This window comes from Serinus canaria, chromosome 5 (assembly GCF_022539315.1).
Source record: "Serinus canaria isolate serCan28SL12 chromosome 5, serCan2020, whole genome shotgun sequence".
Taxonomy (NCBI): Eukaryota; Metazoa; Chordata; class Aves; order Passeriformes; family Fringillidae; genus Serinus; species Serinus canaria.
Window position 1 is genome coordinate 55,406,527 of NC_066319.1, and position 17,566 is coordinate 55,424,092.

Here is a 17,566-nt window from a genome sequence, read left to right on the forward strand (position 1 = left end):
ATAGAGATGAACAGCTTTCTGTCTGTCATGGGGCTGACAGGGGAACATCTCTTCCACAAACAGCAATTCCCACCATGGCCCTACATATCCCAATTTGAGCCAACACAGCCAACCTCACTGCAAAGCACTGACCAGCCAGGCCCCACTAGATCACTATCTGTGCTCCGAGCCATAACTGTGTCCCAAAATAACCTTTTAAGCATGAAAGTCCAAAAACTTTGATCAGAAGAGTGCTTTGAGATAACCAGATGCATTTTCCAGGGATTTTTCAGTCTTGAGGCTCAGGAGGCAGAAGGGTAACACACAAAAAGTCACCTTCTCTTGGGCACTGCCATCTCTTGGGCACTGAATGCCACACAGACTGACTGGACTTCAGGTTCAGGGACAAACCTCTTTTATCATTCCAAATAAAACATCATCCCCCCACTTTTCCTAGTGTGAGTTCCTGGGGTAGACTTAGGCTTCTTCATCCATCCCACATGCTCATGCTGGTATGGGGGTGAGTGAGAGAGAAATGTCTCTGACCTGAGAGTTGACTTTATCCCACTCTTCCCTCATCTGCTGCTGGCCTTCACTCAGCTCAGCTTCACCCCTTTTTGATGACAACACGGGCAGAAAGGGGATTTTCTCTTGGTTAAATGTTTCCATAAATGACATCATTTCCTAGAGATAAAACAGAGAGTAATTCACAGAAGATGTCAGATGGAAGCTCATGGAGCCAAGTCCTGCCTTTGAACACACTGGTATGAGTTCCATTAACTTCAAAGGGTGTGATGCATGCAAAGGCAAGACAGCAAGAGGCATTCTTGCCTCCAGGCAATATTTGGGTCTGAAATTATAGGTGCTGTTCCATAAGTCTGTATTTAACATAATGTCAGTGCAGTGAGAACACAGTTCTCCCCTCCCAGCAAGAGAAAGGGAAAATTCCTCCTCTCACAGATCCCCATGGGCCACTTTATTACAAACTCTGGCTACAATAAAAGCCAAATGAAATTTTGCTGCAGCACAACCTAGAGCCAGCAATTCAGCCACTCCTCTACAACATGAGCTGGGTAAAACCTACTGTTGTAATTAGCACAGAAATAGCAGAAGTAACTCTGTGAAGGGCCTACGTGCTTGAATCTTGTCCAAGTCTTCAACTACGTCAATTAATTAAGACACTACTTTACTCTTTCCAAAACCTTTGCTCAAAAATGAAATAACATATCTCTTTTTCATAACAGACAGAATTTTAGCCTACCTTTCCTTCAATCATATGAGGAATTTAACAATTACATAGTCAGATTTCCAAGTTTTCTTTAAAAGCTTATTTAACACTTCAGTTCAGGCAATGAAGACGAAAAATATTAAAAACATTCACAGAAAGAGATTATTTTCACAGAACATGAAATGCAACTTACTTTGTACTTCTGGTAGTATGTTTCATTCTCTGTTTCCACCAGTAGTTTTGCTAACTTCTCCTCCTGTGCAGCCAACCAGCCCACAGCCTCTCTTACTTTCTCCTGGTAATTAGAGCAGAAAATTTCATTTTTCCATTTTGCAAGCATTGTTTTTAATTTACACTGTGCAATAAAACAACACTCATTAAGCATATGATAAAGTTCATTCAAAGCTACTGAAAAACAAATAATAATTCCTGGGGACCCTGATGAGTTTTGAGTCAGGCACTATTATATTGCAGGGACAAAGTTTCAAACCGTTGGCATCTGGATATATGAAGACATCAAAAAAAGACCTGACTGCAGTTCTACTGAAAGGAGATTATCAGCATGTGAATAACCAATTAAACTCTCATAAGAAACTAGAGAGAATACAAAATGTGGGTTTCTGGTCAGTGTTATCTGTCAGAGGCAACTTCTGTCCACTTTACATGTCAACCACTAAATTTAAAACCGGTTGTTCTGTGCATCTGCAAATCTGCCTTTCCTCCAATGTTTACACAGACTTCAGAGCACACATGAAGACAACCAAGCTTGAAAATGTCCTCTGCAATAGTTACATGAAAACAAAACAACCTGCACAGCAGTTCCACTCTAGGACCATCCAAAAATCTGAAACATGGAGTTTTTTCTACCACATAGGAGCATCAGAAGGCTCAAACCAATTCAGTCCTCTCAGTAGCAGAATCAGAGGATCTACTATGTGCTACTGACTCAGATATAAACTGGGCAAAGAAAGCACATTCACTTGAAAATGCCTCAGTGATAACCCACACAACATACCTGCATGTCTTCTTCAGACTCAGGCAAATTCTTGGAGTATTGCAGAAACTGAGCCACATAAGTCATGATTGATTTTTCATCTGGATTCACAGTGTCAACATCTATGAGAGCCAATACAGCATTTACATAATTATGCAGCCTTCTAGGCCTGATCACATAATTACACACTATGCTGCAGTTATTAAAACACATTACCATAAACATGTTTATTTTGCAACAGCTCACTTAACATGCCATTGATAGAAATTAATATGTCATGAACATTTTTTTCCTTGGGAATATTTTAATAGAACATGATTAAGTAATGAAAAAGTTTCTCCCATGAACAGGAAAGTTTCATATCCTTTCTTCTGCATATTGCTCCTGCAATTGCTGCCAATTTAAAAATCCTACAGTCCTTAAGTACAGCTGATGTTATAAAATGAAGAACCTCAGGTTTGAGCATTAGAGCAAACATCAATGTTCCATTTCAAACTTAAGCACAGTCTCCTTGATCACATTAATCTCACTAATAACAAAGGTTTTTAAAAAGCTGATCATTTACCTTCAGGCTCCAGAAGTCGTGGGATATTCAGCTCCAGTTCTGCAATTCTGAAAGCCTCTTTCAGGTTTTCTATATTGCTTCTGGCTTTTGCCTTCTCCAAATCAACCAGACCTGGCCTCAAGGTCTGGATGATGGCTAAAAAGGCCAGTCCACTTCGCCAGCTGGACTTGAAATCAGTGACACTGACAGAGCCATGCCTGTCCCAGAAATGAGTGGAAACAAAATGTTAGGATATCTGAAGAAACAGGATTTAAGTACCAATTTAGAAATATAATATAAATTCAGCAAAATGGAGTATGAACCAAATTCAAAAGCACCTCACCACTGAACTTCTGCACAAGTCAGACAGCAACACAGCCAGTACTACCAATCACAACAATTAACTCCTTTTACAAGATGAATATTTCTTTTTGTCTTCTACTGCATTCTGAAGATAAAGCCTTGCTAATCCAAATCCTCTCTAAGTATCACCTTTGTGCTCAACATCTATGCATTCTATGGGGTGGAAAAGCAACATGAAAAGCACTGCAGAACATGAAGGACACCAAGAAGGGGCATTTTAGAAAACCCAAAGCTTAAAACAAATGCATTAGTGCAGGAAAAAGTCTTCTTTTTCTCTTTATTGGCTTAGTGTCCTTAAATCATCTTTTATTAATGTTAACAGTCTGAACAGTGCTGTGAGATGCGCAGCCATGCAGGCCACAATGAATTCTGGGACAACTTTCCAAAAACAGCCTGTATGTTATGAGTGTGTTACAGCATGGAAAAGATGTGGGGTTTCAGGCAATCAAATTCAGTCACAAAACAATGGCCCAAGTCTTACAAGATTTGTTTCTTTACCAAAAACTAGAGGATTCACTGGTAACAAAATATTTCAACATAAGGCCAGTTCAGAAATGAGACTCCAAACCAGACAGCAATATTGCTGAAAAAGAGGCAAAAGGAAGAGGAAGATTACATGGATAAAGAGCTGGTTTTGATGTGCCAATTAATCTTCTGATAAAAGACAGCTAGAAGGCAAACCTCAGTGCCATTCTACTGGCAGAAAGTGTCTGATGTGCTGATGAAGTGTGCTTCATCTCTCCACTGATGTGCTTTATCTCCCACTAATAACACAGAATATTAGTAGGGTTTTGTTAGAAAACAAAACAACCCAAAGAGCTGAGGAGAAAGAGCTGACATTACTGTAAAGCATATCTGGAAGATCCTGGAGTAAAGCAGCAGCCCTTGAAGAAAATGTAAATATCTGTATCTGCTCTAGACTGTGTGCTGTGAACACTCCCTCCTCTGAAAGCAGCAGTGCTATCTGTACATCAAGCACAATCTTGTTAGAATTAGGGACTAGGACCACCAGGATTAGCATCCACCTTTGGGATCATGCAGTGTTTTGACAGAAAAGCATGAGTTGTGGGATCACAGAAATCCTACTTTTGCCATTAAAAAACATTTAAAAATCCTTGAGACTGTGTGAATCAGTGCCAACCATGAGGATTAAAAAAGTAAATCACGGAAACATTTCACTAGACTTATCACACAGGAGCCCCTAAAAAGGAGAAGCCAAACAACCCAGATTACACTGTTGTGTTTAATTAGTAAGATGAGCTTCAATTTCTTATATTTAAAGGGCTCATGTCAAAACATTTGGGGCCTGACTGATGCTGAAAGTACTGGTAACCACAACCGAAAGTTAAAGGATTTTCTGCTAAGCTGTCACTAAGTAATCTTAAAAAAAGGGGGAAATATCACATTTAGAGGAAAGGAGTCATACAAAGCTAAGCATGTTAATTATAAGTCTTGGATGGAACTTACAATGAACACTGTTCTTTTGCCCACAACAAAAGAGCCTTTGTAGCAGACATCTTCCACCGTTCCTTAATTTTAGCACTTTTTTTGGCTGATCTGTTTGCCTTTGGAGAGGAGTCAACAGCACCTGGACAATCAGGTGAAGGCTGATTGTAGGTACAGGCAAGTGTCCTGGCCAGTTCTTCAATCTGTCAGAGAAGATGGGAGACTCAATGAGGCTTCAGTGAGAGATTCCCAAGGCATCAATGGCAGAATACCACAGAGAACCAGACAGGACTCAACCACAGCTGTAACAGAAGCTTACCTGACCCCAAAAATCAAACCAGGCTTTTTAATCTGCACAATCTGAACCATTTCACGCTGAATTCTCATCTTTAGGCATTTTTTTGGCAGGATATGTTCACCCAAAGACTTGTGTGTTATGCTGTGGGTACCAGTAATGACATCAAGGGACTTTCTCACTCAATTTCTACTCTAACCAGCGATAGCATTGTGTTTTCTGCTGTCAGGAATGACAAATACCAGGCATAGAGTTTTCCTGCTCATTCAGAGTGCAGGAAAACCTACCTGACAGACCTCAGATCTCTATTTGGTTAGAGAAGCTGGTTTAGGTTAAAAGGTAATTGCACAGGCCATGAGCAGCACAAGACTCTTTGGCATCAAAGTACCTCTACCACAAAAAATATGGGTTAAATACTGCTAGAAAACTTTGTTTCTTGGTGCTCTTCTGAGTCCCAGTCACTAGTGCACCTAACATTATTTCACTGCTGGGTTCTCCCTAGAAGCCAGCTTGCCTCCAGCACCCTCTGCAGCCCTGCTGGGCTTTCACACCTCCTCATAATCTCATGCCATGCAAGGTGCACACTCTTATTGTATAAGAAACATGACTTTGACAGGCTTTGTGTTATTTCATGCACATAAATAACATTTTTTTTCATACTACTGAAAAAAAAATACAAGAATTGTAGATGGTCAGCAAAGTCAGCACTGAGGAGTGAGGCTGTCTCCGAGAAATGGATGAGCCACTTCACACTATCTCCTCTTTTTGGAACTTAATCATTACAGACCTTCGACAAACAAAGTTAAGCCCATTTTTTAACTGGTTACTTAAAAAAAATAAAAATCTCAGTATCTTTCTTTCCTACCATTTGCAGCTAGATACTGTTTATCACTGCCAGCCCTGCACTGGTGCATCTCCTCCTTGAGATGTCACTTCCACATGTCAGAAAGTAATCTTTTGTTCAGTACTAATTCATCTTATTTAGCAATCACATAAGTCAACACATTTTTGTGCTTTTCCACTCTACTAAAACTCTCTCACATCGCTGAAATACTTACATGAAAATGAAATATAATGGTCCAGATTAGGCCAAGCACAATGGAAGGTTTTCCTTCAATAATGTCAGCTACATGAATATTTATGAGCTTCAGCTAAGGAGGGGAAAAAAGGGATCATTGTTAACAAAGAAAATGTTCCACTAGCTAAACTGGCTTTAGTTGTGAATTTTGAAGTTAATACTCACTGATCTGCTCTTTAAAAATGTCAAAGCATTTTCTATATTACTTCTACACTGGAAGGTATTAAATCCTTTTTCCCTTGGCTGCAAAGCAAAAAAAAACAGGTTATATCTTCAACTGCAAAAATTAATTTTATTCTATATTTTGAAAAGGGAAGTCCAGCAAAAATTCATAAATTACTTTGGATCAACTTACTTCAGCGTGTTTCAGAGTCAATGGTATAAAAATAAGTTACTTGAAACTAACTCTATGACCCCAGAGGGATGATTCATATGGTTGCACTTAAGCATATCCAGAAATCTTTGCTGGACTTGACAAAGGATTGAGGTAATATTTTTATTACTCTGTCTTACCAGATGTTGACCTGAAAGCACTTCCAACAGATCCAGAAGCAAATGTCCCTGCTGTATGTCTGTATACAGGTCTGAGACAACATAAGGAGGGGTATGCTGCAAGATAAATTTCAATCTTTTGTCATTTTGAATTCAACACACTACAGAACACCACAGATTACTCTGCTGTTAAATAATGTTTAGCATGTTTTATTTTTTTTCATTAAGCTGCAATAAAAATCCTGCATCTAAACAGCCACATCCTGCTTCTTCTAACCCATTACTATATTTGTGTCTTATTTCCTCCTCCTGGTCCTGCCTGTGTTTTGCAAGGGTAATTTCAGTCCTCATTTCAAGCACTCACATTTTTCAGGGAGGTCTGGGGCAAAAGAAAAAAATTTGAGAAAGGGAAAGCTAAACTAGGCAGTTAATTCATACTGAGATCTTACTCAGTATTAAGTAAAAATGTGAGTATAGAGCGGCATAACTAAACCTCTTTTCACCCACAGAACACAAACTTATCAAGAGCTCAGCAGCTTCTGCTCAAGGAGGGACCAAAACAAAATCAAATTTTGTTTTTACCTGAGCAAGTCAGAGCCCCAACACATGCTGCAGGAGCTGTTTTCTGAGAGCTTAAAGAGCACTTCCACTACTATGTGGTTTGTCTTAATACTTACTAGTCACTCAGGTCATCTCATTAAACTCATGTTCTTGGATTGCATAATAGAATAACACTTACCTAATCCCAGTAAAACCAAGTGTAAACTCAGAAACTCATAAAACCCTTAGACATGTGCCTCAATCCACCACAAGTTTTACCACATGAGTAAGGAGAGTGACATCTACACATAAACCACCTCATACAAATGTCCTTGGATGTGCCCCAATACAGTGCTGCTGCACTTACTAAACAAATGCTTCTCAGGGCTACTTTTCCCATCCAGTGCCTAAAAACACTTGTAGTAATTTTAACTAAAAAATTTAATCTCTAATCAGCATATCTGAATGAAAAAGTCAAAAGGCAAGTGATTGTTAAAGAAACCCCATTTACCTTTGCCAATATTGAATTTATCCAACTAGTGAAGGTTTTCTTCTGTGTAAACTCTCGCTGGACTAGAAAATAAAAAACAAAAAAGAAACTAAAGTTAAGGGGAAAAAATGATCAGGTTTTATTTGTCTTTCCCAAAAAGACACATGGTATCCACCTCAAACCCAAGGTCTGTTCTTCCAGATATTAAGTTACTATTTAATATCCGTTTTTCTCAACTCCTCTACAGCCATCAAGCATAACCCACAGGATGCAGAAAACAACTAATGAAGGTTTTCTCAAAAGATCAGCAAATACAAATAGTGATGTGAAAGCATAATTCTACAGAGAAATATGTCTGCAATAACTCTGTCCATTCCTAGATGTTCCTTCAAGGATTCAGGGCCATCATCAGTATAAGATAGATCCTGGAATTTGGGAAAAGCCACACATTAAGTTGGATGCAGGCTGGAGTTAGGTGATAAATGCACATCTAGGGGTGAAGCTACACCATGAGATATCTTTGCTAACTGAAGGGCTGGAGAGAGTTAGGAAGCTGTCATGGGGAATTACAGCCTCTACCTGCATTCTTTCCACTGCTGGGCCCTCCCCAGGATGTACAAATTATTAATCCAGCTGATGCCTTAGGTTTTAGCTTTTGTATTTTTCAGATTCTGTGCTGCTTTAGGGTGCAGTTCTGAGCTTCATATTAAGAGATGGTGAGCTCTCTTCACAGAATAGGGAGACAAAATAATTCCTTCTCTAGCTGGGGACCAAGGACAACCCATCCAGATCTCAGGCCCAAGAGCTTAAACAAAATGGACTGAAGAGAGAAAAACAAGAAGGATGGGACTTCATAAGCTAAAGCTATAGGTGAACAATTAACTCCAATATGCAAATGGAGCAGAACTTATTAAAGTGTGAGACCCAGTGACCAGTTGTTCATTTTGTGACCATTTTGGGTTCATCCTGGGTGTAGCCCTGGCTGGGCTCTTGTGCTGCCCAAGGTGGATCCATTCAGCCCTTTTAATAAATCCCTACTTTATTCTTTAACTCTGTCCAGCCTCTGTTCTAGGTCAGCCTTCACAAGGCAATCACAGCTAAAAAGGAGCACACAGGTTATTAATACAGGCAAGTGGAAGAAGAAAGGGCTTGAACTTGTGCTAAAGCAGAAAACAGTGAAATGGGACTCAAAGCATGACCCAGGGACACAGAGGTGCAGCTCTGCACCCAGGGCCCTCGTGGTGCCACACAGTGAGTAGCCACCAACCAGCAGTTCTGCAGGGAGACAGGGAGCTGGCTAAGCCCATGTTTCAAAAACCAGAGTACTTGAACAGCTTCTCAGTCTTGCCCATGGGCAGCAGAGATGGAGGAAAATCCAGTCCCCCCAGAAGGTGAAGCAGAGGGTGAGCAGCAGAGTTGGACCAGAGCAGATCCCCAGCCCCACCAGGGGCAGTGTATTACCTGATTTGCCAGCCCATGCTCCCTCCCAAAATACCACTCCATTTCCAAGATACACCACAAAACCCACACATCCCTAGGGCCTGGAAGTCTGAACACAGGTCTCAGGTGACAAACAGAGGTGCTGGCCCCTGAGATGGTGGACTCACATCTGCCACCAGCAGCCATCCCAAAGGCTTGTGAGAGCCAGCCTAAACACAGACTCCTTTTTATCTCCTTTTCCATAGCAGCCTTGACTGCAAGCACTGGGCTGGCTTCCCAGAAAGGGCATGTATGGAGAAAGAAATCTGGGAGACAGTGTGGGAAGAGACCATCTCTTCTGCCTCTGAAAGCAACTTCTTGCTCAAAAGATTAAGATTAATTGAAAGCAAGCTTGACATTGTAAGGAATGTGCAAGACTTCTCAGCAATAGATATGTATGTTTTGGTAGGCTGGGCAGGATGAAGGATACCAAAAATACCATGCCCTTGGGGGAAAAAAAAAAAAAGTTGACTGTTCTGCCCATGAAAGTGAAAATGCCACTCACAGGAAAATGTCCACACTTTACTACACTCTGGAAATTTGCAACCACAAACTGTTCATGATCCAAGACAGACCTAAGGAGTTTCTGTGAAGCTTCATCAGTTCATGAAACACAGGATTTCACGAGGACAACCCCGACTCCTGCTCCTCACCCCACAGGCTGCCTTCTGCCTCACTGGGCGGGTGAGCAGCAACAAAACCATTCACATTAGCTGTGTGGAGCACTGGTTTGCATGCTGTAGTGAAGGCATCTTTCATCAGCCCTCCACTAATCTGCACCACCACCATCCTGTCGGAGCATGAAGCAGGCAGTTTCCCCTGCTGGCTGGATAGTTTTAGGATTCTTTCTAAGCATCACCAAGATTGCCCTCAAAAGGTTACATAAGGGCAATCTTAAAAGACCAAAACAACACAACAAAATTGGGTTTTGTTCGGAAAACAGAAAATTAAGTGTGCACATGGCACACAGACCAAACAACGCTACAAAGCTCACAGGGAGGACAAAAATAGCAGGGAGATACTGGCTTCATGTTAGCACAGGAGCCAACCACACCCTTCAGCTGAACACCACGTGGGAGCCATTCCAATTACCCAAGCAGCAATTATTGAGTCTCTGCGCTCAATTTTATCAGGCAGGCATTGCTAGCATCTGAAAAGGGACAGAGAGCAAATATTGACTGCTCTGCCTGACGCCAGTGACTCCTGCAGCTGCAGCTCTTGCCAAATACACATCGCTGCTGGTTTGAAGAACTTGAATTTGGGGTTGGTTACAGATGGTTAGGATGAGACACTTGGCCTTGTTTTGGTTGACATGCCTATCAAAATGCTTCATTATGCAATAGGGGCCAGATGCTGCAAGTGTTGATTCACGTGGGCAGCTCTCAGGCAAATGTTTCACCTGGTGAAAGTACAAGATGGTTATTCCACCTAAGAGCACCTTAAACCCTCTACCAGCTACCTAACACAACCCACTGGGCTGCCTTCCAAGCAGCTGCTGCCTCTGCTGCAATGTTCCTTTTTTCCCTACCCAAACAAATAATAATAATAGAATCTTCTCCTGAATGAATAACAGAACTCCATGATTCCCCCAGCTTGTAGTGCAGCAATCAGGGTTTCCATGCTACACAGTCAGTACAGATGTGCTCCTGGCACTGTGGCAGGCAGTTGTATTGCAATTTACAGGCTGAGTCTGTTTTCCCTCCCAGTTCCCCCCCAGTGCTGCTGCTCAGAGGCACTAATGATTTAATCAAGCTCTCCAATTCTTATCTCTACCATGTGGTTAATTAATACAGATTTTTATTTTTATGAGTGTGAATGGATTCTTTGTTAGGCCTTTTTGTAGGACTCTAACTGACCTTGGTTTTCTCTTGCCCCAGTTTTCAAAATGTCACTGACCTAGAATAAAAAAGCTATAAAAACCCCCAAACCCTGATCATCCTCTACTTCAGGTCAAAACTCACTAAGCTAAAAAGTGTATCTGAGAGAACAGAATAAAAACCTGGTAATCTGAAAATACCCAAAATCTATCACATTTCACCCTGTGTTAACAACACTTTAGGGAGGAATAACACATACAAGCAATGTGTCACGTAGGATAGCTAAAAATCAATACACACTGCTGGACAATGACTGTTTTATTCAGTAATGAGCTAGCAACAAGTGCTACAAGCCAGGCTGATCATTAGGAGCACAAGGACAGACAGGGACCATGAGAGTGCTGAACTCTCCCAGAAGGGAAAAGGAGAGCAGCAGCACTGCCAGCCACTGTTTTACTCTCAGCCTTCCTTAAACTGTGATGTAGAAATAACAAGACTTAAAATTAGTTTACTCTCCCCTTCTGCCTTTCATGCCTCCCTTCCTGAGGTGGGGGAATGGCAGCTTGGAGGAAAGCACCATCTCCTCCTTCAGCAGGGAGCTGGGGGAAGCAAATCATGGCAGAACAGATGTAGCCTGTCCATCCACACTCATCAAACACTCTCACCAAACAGCAAAGAGGATTTCTTCTATCACAACTTGTGTATCACTGGCAGGGAACAATTTACAACTGTATGGCTTCTTTAAAAAAAAAAAAATTAAGTGATCACTTTAATGAGCACAAACCTGTCATCTCATTTCTGTTTCACCAAGAGGAATTACCTCTTGTGTAGGATATTTTTTTATCTTCCTTTCAGCACTGAGGTCAGCTGAGGCTATGTCTGCAGCAGTGTGCAGGGGGCTCATCAGGAACAGATCAGGGGAGCTGCTGTTCACAACACAGTGTATCCACCATGTGTGCAGGGACAAAGGCTGGGCTGGGCTAACTCCAGCCCCAATGCCCACACACAGCCACAGCACCTTCCTTATTTCAGTTTCATTCAAAATAACCATTTCCACACTCCCTGACAGAGCAGCAGAATGAACCAAAGGATGGGAAGCAGGAGAGCTCCTTCAAGACAGTACTGCAGGGATGAACTAATACACCAAGCAAGTACATTATTTAAATGATTGGAAACATCAGAACAACAATTAAGTACTCGAAAATCCAGGGAGAGAGTGAGCAATTAACCCCCAAGCCCTTTGTAAAGTCCCTTCCCTTCCCCGAAGCAACAGTTTCATGTTCTGCAGACAGGAAAGCAGGGAAAAGGGTTATTTCCAGCATTTATGTTCAGCAACATGGTGTTAAGCAATTAAAAACAAACACAGAACTCTGTCAAGATTGAGAAGTTTACCCAAAACCCAATGAAGATGAGGAAAATACCTTTACAGGAGGAATGGGTCTTTTCAAATCCAAATATTACATAAATATTAACTAAATCACTATTACCACATCAGTGAAGCAAGTGGAAACTTTCTGCACTACTCCTTTCAACCTCCTTTTCCTTTTGAAAGCCAATTGTCCAGTTTACCACAAGTGCTGCTAACTCAGGAAGTGTGTCCACACAAGCTTTGCCCTCCTGGCTGTCTTAAACCCTTTTGCTGTTCTCATTGTCAGGATGCTCTGAATCACCAGTCTTCACTGCCACCACAAAGTGATGTCTAGTACTCATGGGCACAGGCAGATGGAGATTAAATTCTCAAAAGGTACCAAGTCACATCATCTACATATCAACATACTTTTAAAGATAAACGTTCAAGTGGCTTTTGTAACATTTCAAAGAAAGTGAACAGTGAAACAGGGATCTGACTGTAGTGACCTCACAGGTGACTCAGGAGCCATCAACTCCTTTGCATTTTAATTCCAGTTTTTAATCACTTACATACCAGACAATGCATTTAACAAACTGCAATTTACCTAGCAGGGAACACTTTGACACAACTATACAATCTAATTTTTATGTTAGGCGTGTGAAGCAGACAAAAATACCCATGACTGAATTTTTTCAAGGCAGTGTCATGTGTCAGTTGCCTCTCCAGTGCCATCAGCCCTGTCACATGCCACAAAGCTGTGCAGTTACGGGAACTGCAGAGAAGCTCCTCAACCAGACAGCACAAACTGGGAATAAATTTCTGTGCAGCTCCTATGGGAGCTTTTTGTAAGTCACTCTTGTAAAATTGTAATAAACATTTAACAGGCTTTTAAAAATCATTCTGGTAAAGAAAACAAAAGTGTAGCTTCAATAAGCAAGTAGCCCCATCAGATAAGATACACAGTTAAAACAATAAAAAGCTAGGTAAGAATTATTAATTTACCTTACCTCTGGATGAATTAAGAGGGTCTCAAAAAGAAATACCCCTTTACTCAGAGATGAGTACAATCTACTGCAAGCTGCACAACAAAACCTATCCATACACATCTCTATATTTTCAATTTCACTTGAAGAGAAATAATTTATGAAGGATTAGACATAACTGAATGAAAATAGTATTACTCATTTCTTATCACTAAACTCTCTTCAAAAACTCTTTTCAGCTGTAGCAACCACATTCCTATATTATCATGCTTTGAGTTACAGTAATAAACAGTAACACACATTAATAAGCAGAGCCAAAAATTAGGAACCCTGCAGTTAACTAAACAGTGAAAGAGTAAGTACATGTCCCAAACTCCAAAAGCTAAAACACACTCTAGTGATTGAATTAGCTCAGTAAGCATGAAAAGAAAAGGGAAAACAGGGTTCTGTGCAGGCTTGGTAGGAAGCACCACACACAAGGGTCTGTTTGCTATCCCAGGGAAGATAAGGGAAGGATTTGTGCATGGGACAAAAAATTGAGGTTGAATCCTCCCACATGTAGAGATTTACATTCCAGAAGCAAGAAATAATCTGGATCCAGGGTGCACAAACCCTGCAGAGCTCCTGCTGCAGCCACCCATCCCCGAGTTGCCTTGTTTGCAGCATTCCCCTCGCTGCAATCCCGCACTCCTGCTCAGCAGCAGAGCTTGGCTCCATCTCCAACAGCTCCCAGAGCTCTGCCAGAAACCCTTCTCTTACCAAGCAGCTGACATGCTTCCTCATCTCAAGCAGCCAAAGGCAATTTTGGATGTTGACTATGCCTCTTCAACTCACAGAAGGATGAGCAGCAGGCTAGACCCCTCTCTGGGGCCAGCCCATGATGCAGGGAGGGGAAGGAAACACAGGAGGAGGAGACACAGGACAGGGACCCTGCTTTATTCCTGCCATGCTCATTGCCAGCCAAGCCCTGAGCCCCTGCCTGCTCCATTCTACACCAAAAGTGACCTCAGGTTTCAAACATGGCCCATGGAGCAATGAAGCATCTCCCTGTCAAGCATCCTCTGCTCACCAAAATGTTTGCAGACTGCCTGGCAGGAGAAGCCCTTCCCTTAAGTATTCCCCCACTGGATATAGCAGTAATAGGTCCAGCTCCAGGCTTTGCACCTGTACTTTTACATGGCTGTGCAAGGATTGCAACAAAGCAATTCTGCAGCTGCTGCAAGATGTGCTGCATCAGAAAACTGTGAAGCAGAGAGGTGCTGAAGCAAAAGGCCCAGATAATGCTGACCTTAATCTGATTAAATTTTATTACAACATATGGGACAGAGGGAAGGGGAAAAAAAGAAAATAAAAGAAGCCTGCCAATTCCTGACATCATGCATTTTCATAGCAATTTCCATTTTCTTGGCAGGGAGGGAAAGGGTAACTCTTACTCTCATCTGGATATCAGCTTGAAAACTGGTAAAGGTTAAAGAGCAATAAATAAATCTGAAAAGATCCATATATAAGGGTTTATATTTTTGCAGCTTTTTACTTCAGCCTCACGATTTTATGACTATCTTTACTGTCTGGAGATGGGGGCAGTAGAAAACATACTGCTTTCATTTCTTCACCTATTTTCTTCATGTTTTTCAAGCTTCATTAAGTCTCCTTAAAGTAATTAACTGACAAGAAAGATGCACTGAGAACTAAGTTACATTATTACCTATTTTCCAGTGAATTTCTTCATGGCATCTTCTAGGCCAAACACTATTAAGGAAAGTGAATGTTCACCCTTGAACACTCTTCTGCCTAAAAACCCACTAAAACAAGCTTTTACATTATTAACCAGCTAGCCATAAATTAATAGGAATTATATAATGATTAGAACTAAAAAGTACTAAACCCTCCCCTAATTAGTTAAATAAGATTGTTCTTATTTTTCTTGCTTATTTTTCTTCCCAAAAGTGCTGACCTCACAGAAGACTGTAATTTAAATAACAGTCAAACATACCTAAAATAACATACCTACACATGGGAGGGAAGGAAAAAAAAATAAAGCTAATGATTTTGTTACATTTTTTAGGCATAAATTTCACAAAGTTATATGACCAAACCAACTGACACATTAAGTTGATCTTGCCCTTATTAACCAGACTAGACAAGTGCTCTATCCCCATGGGATGCCTTTCAGGAATAATGGAAGGTTGGATCACAAAGAATTAAAAAGTAGATTAAAATATATCTGGACTATATCCAGACTAGATCTCACTCCTGCTTCTTCCTTATGCACATCTCCAGCTATGCTGTGTATTACAATGCTGGACATTTCTTTGAAGCCATATTCCAGCAATTTGAAAAAGGAGATCATAGCAAGTTTAACATCTGTCCGCAGTCACACAAAATGTAAGCTGCTTTTCTGATAGTTATAAGCAACTATTCCTTGAATCTGAAATTTCTCTCATTGATTTAAAGCAGTCAATATCACCAGCTGCTTCATAAATCTCAAGATTCCTATTAATGGAAAAACCTGTTTCCTTGAGTGACCCTATTCTTATTATTTGACCTTTGCTACCACAGATCTGTGAGCAGAGCTGCTAATGGTCCCTATATGTCATGTCAGAGAGCATGTCTTTGGTGCTTCCTCACAGCTGTATTGCCATTTGCTTATTTGACCCTGAGCAGACGCTGCAGCGCCACAGCTCCACACACAAAATGTGTCAGGACCATTTGTTGTGTCTTCAATCATTACAAAAAATTGCTCATGTCACTTCTAAGGGATATCTCTGGATGTTTTACAACAGCCAGGCACAGACAGCTTGGGCACAAGATTTGCAGTGTGTTCATTTCAACACAATCTAAGAGCTCCATTTATTACAGCAAAGAAATACAGTCATTTCAATTTTACTAAGCAGGGCTCCTTCAATGAGACATTGACCAACTGTTTTTCAGCACAAACGACAACCTGGCTTCTCAGAAAAAAAAAAAAATTTGAAAGTAAATCCCTGCCCTAAAAATGGCATGTAACTTCAAATCTGCCTTCAAGCTGAAGAGTGTTTTCCAAATCTGTTTCACAACAACAGCCATCTCAGCCTTTCTACCCAAGGCTGAGTTTGACTGGCACAACAAATGTGTGTCTGACAAGCTGTGCTTGGTGCAAAAGTCAGACTAACTCCTGTCTGTTACAAGTTTTTGCTTGTTCTCCTGAAATGCAACAGTGAAGCAAAATGAAAGAAAATTCATATTAAAGACACTTGGCTTTGGACCGCTATTAACACTCACTGGTCAAAACACATGGCTTCAACAACAGCATTAGTGCAAATATGGATCACACAAGGGACTTGGCAGAATATTCTTTTGCACCATCTGTTTTCAACATATTTGCTCTCCACCAAGCACCATGGAAATTTCATTGCAAGGGACTTAAAAGGAAATAGCTCTGCGGAAACAGGAGTTAGTCCATCCGTTCTAGGATGGACCAGGCTCTAAACACATCAAAGCCAAGCTTCTCAGCAGGGCTAGTCCTGCTGCCTGGACTAGCCTCCTTGATAGCCTCCATGAATATGTTCACAGCAAAGTCAACCCTCACAGAAAATTTTTATAGAAGGAAATTCAACACGTGAGTAAGGAAAAGCCAAAAGTTCTGAGAGGCCAGGTCGGATGCACTCATCATCATTTAACTGCCCAGGTAGATGCCACTAAACTGAAATAATTAAAAATCAGCACTGAGTGCTTCCTTAACAAGTTATAACACATGACCAGTAAGAACCTAAGACTTGACCTATAAGAAATCTGTTTAGAAGCCACAAAAACTATCCCAACTATATCCTCCCAGGGACATAGTACTTAAAAACAGAAAAGCAAATAAATAAAATAGCAGTGTAGTCAACAGCTTCATGAAGACAGCTCAATGCAACCACCTAAGTGTCAGCAAGCTGAAAAAAGAAAACTAATGAACTGGCTTGTTTTCAGGCTGGTGGTTCCTTTCCAGTTTACAGCAACATGTATTCTGAGTAACATAGCATAAGAACCAGTGAGCACATCAGTACCAAAAAAGGCAAGTGATCTGAAAATATCACGACAAAGTACTAGAAGAGCTTATCTGTCATTTCCCTGCTGAAGCCTCTCTCCTGAAACACAGAAACATCTGCAAAGAACCACACACATGAACTAACTATACTCACCATAACCCCAGTTTAAACAGGTTTCTCAGAATTCCCTTCAACTTGTACACACAGCCACAGATTTTTGACAAAGATCTAAATTAAAAAGGCACAGAAAACTTCAGTGACTTACCTTGCAGCGTTAGATGGAGATCATCTATTTCAGAGGAAGCCTGCTCCTCTGTTGATGCAGATGACTGCTGTGATGCCATATTGAATTCTATGGTAATTCTTCAATCAATTTCCAAACTGAAATTATATTACAAAAAAAAGGGAAGAAGAAAATCAGTACAGCTTTACATAAAAATTGATGATGTTCAATGCTGATGTGGCACCAAGATACAC

At 40.9% G+C, this 17,566-nt stretch overlaps 1 protein-coding gene across 5 annotated transcripts in view; it reads right to left on the bottom strand.

Annotated features, from left to right (window-relative positions):
* The window catches only part of SYNE2 (spectrin repeat containing nuclear envelope protein 2), a 176,297-nt gene that overhangs the window by 141,349 nt on the left and 17,382 nt on the right, over nt 1-17,566 (bottom strand). For all 5 annotated transcript variants that reach the window (XM_050975904.1, XM_030240808.2, XM_050975902.1 and 2 more), the window contains exons 2-11: nt 17,355-17,470; nt 7,471-7,532; nt 6,441-6,536; nt 6,093-6,170; nt 5,908-6,000; nt 4,576-4,757; nt 2,767-2,963; nt 2,223-2,323; nt 1,401-1,502; nt 526-663 (exon numbers count right to left, since the gene is read on the bottom strand). In XM_050975904.1, the coding sequence (XP_050831861.1) occupies nt 526-663; nt 1,401-1,502; nt 2,223-2,323; nt 2,767-2,963; nt 4,576-4,757; nt 5,908-6,000; nt 6,093-6,170; nt 6,441-6,536; nt 7,471-7,532; nt 17,355-17,433 (1,128 nt within the window). In that variant the 5' untranslated portion in view covers nt 17,434-17,470. The remainder of the gene's footprint in view (nt 1-525; nt 664-1,400; nt 1,503-2,222; nt 2,324-2,766; nt 2,964-4,575; nt 4,758-5,907; nt 6,001-6,092; nt 6,171-6,440; nt 6,537-7,470; nt 7,533-17,354; nt 17,471-17,566) is intronic.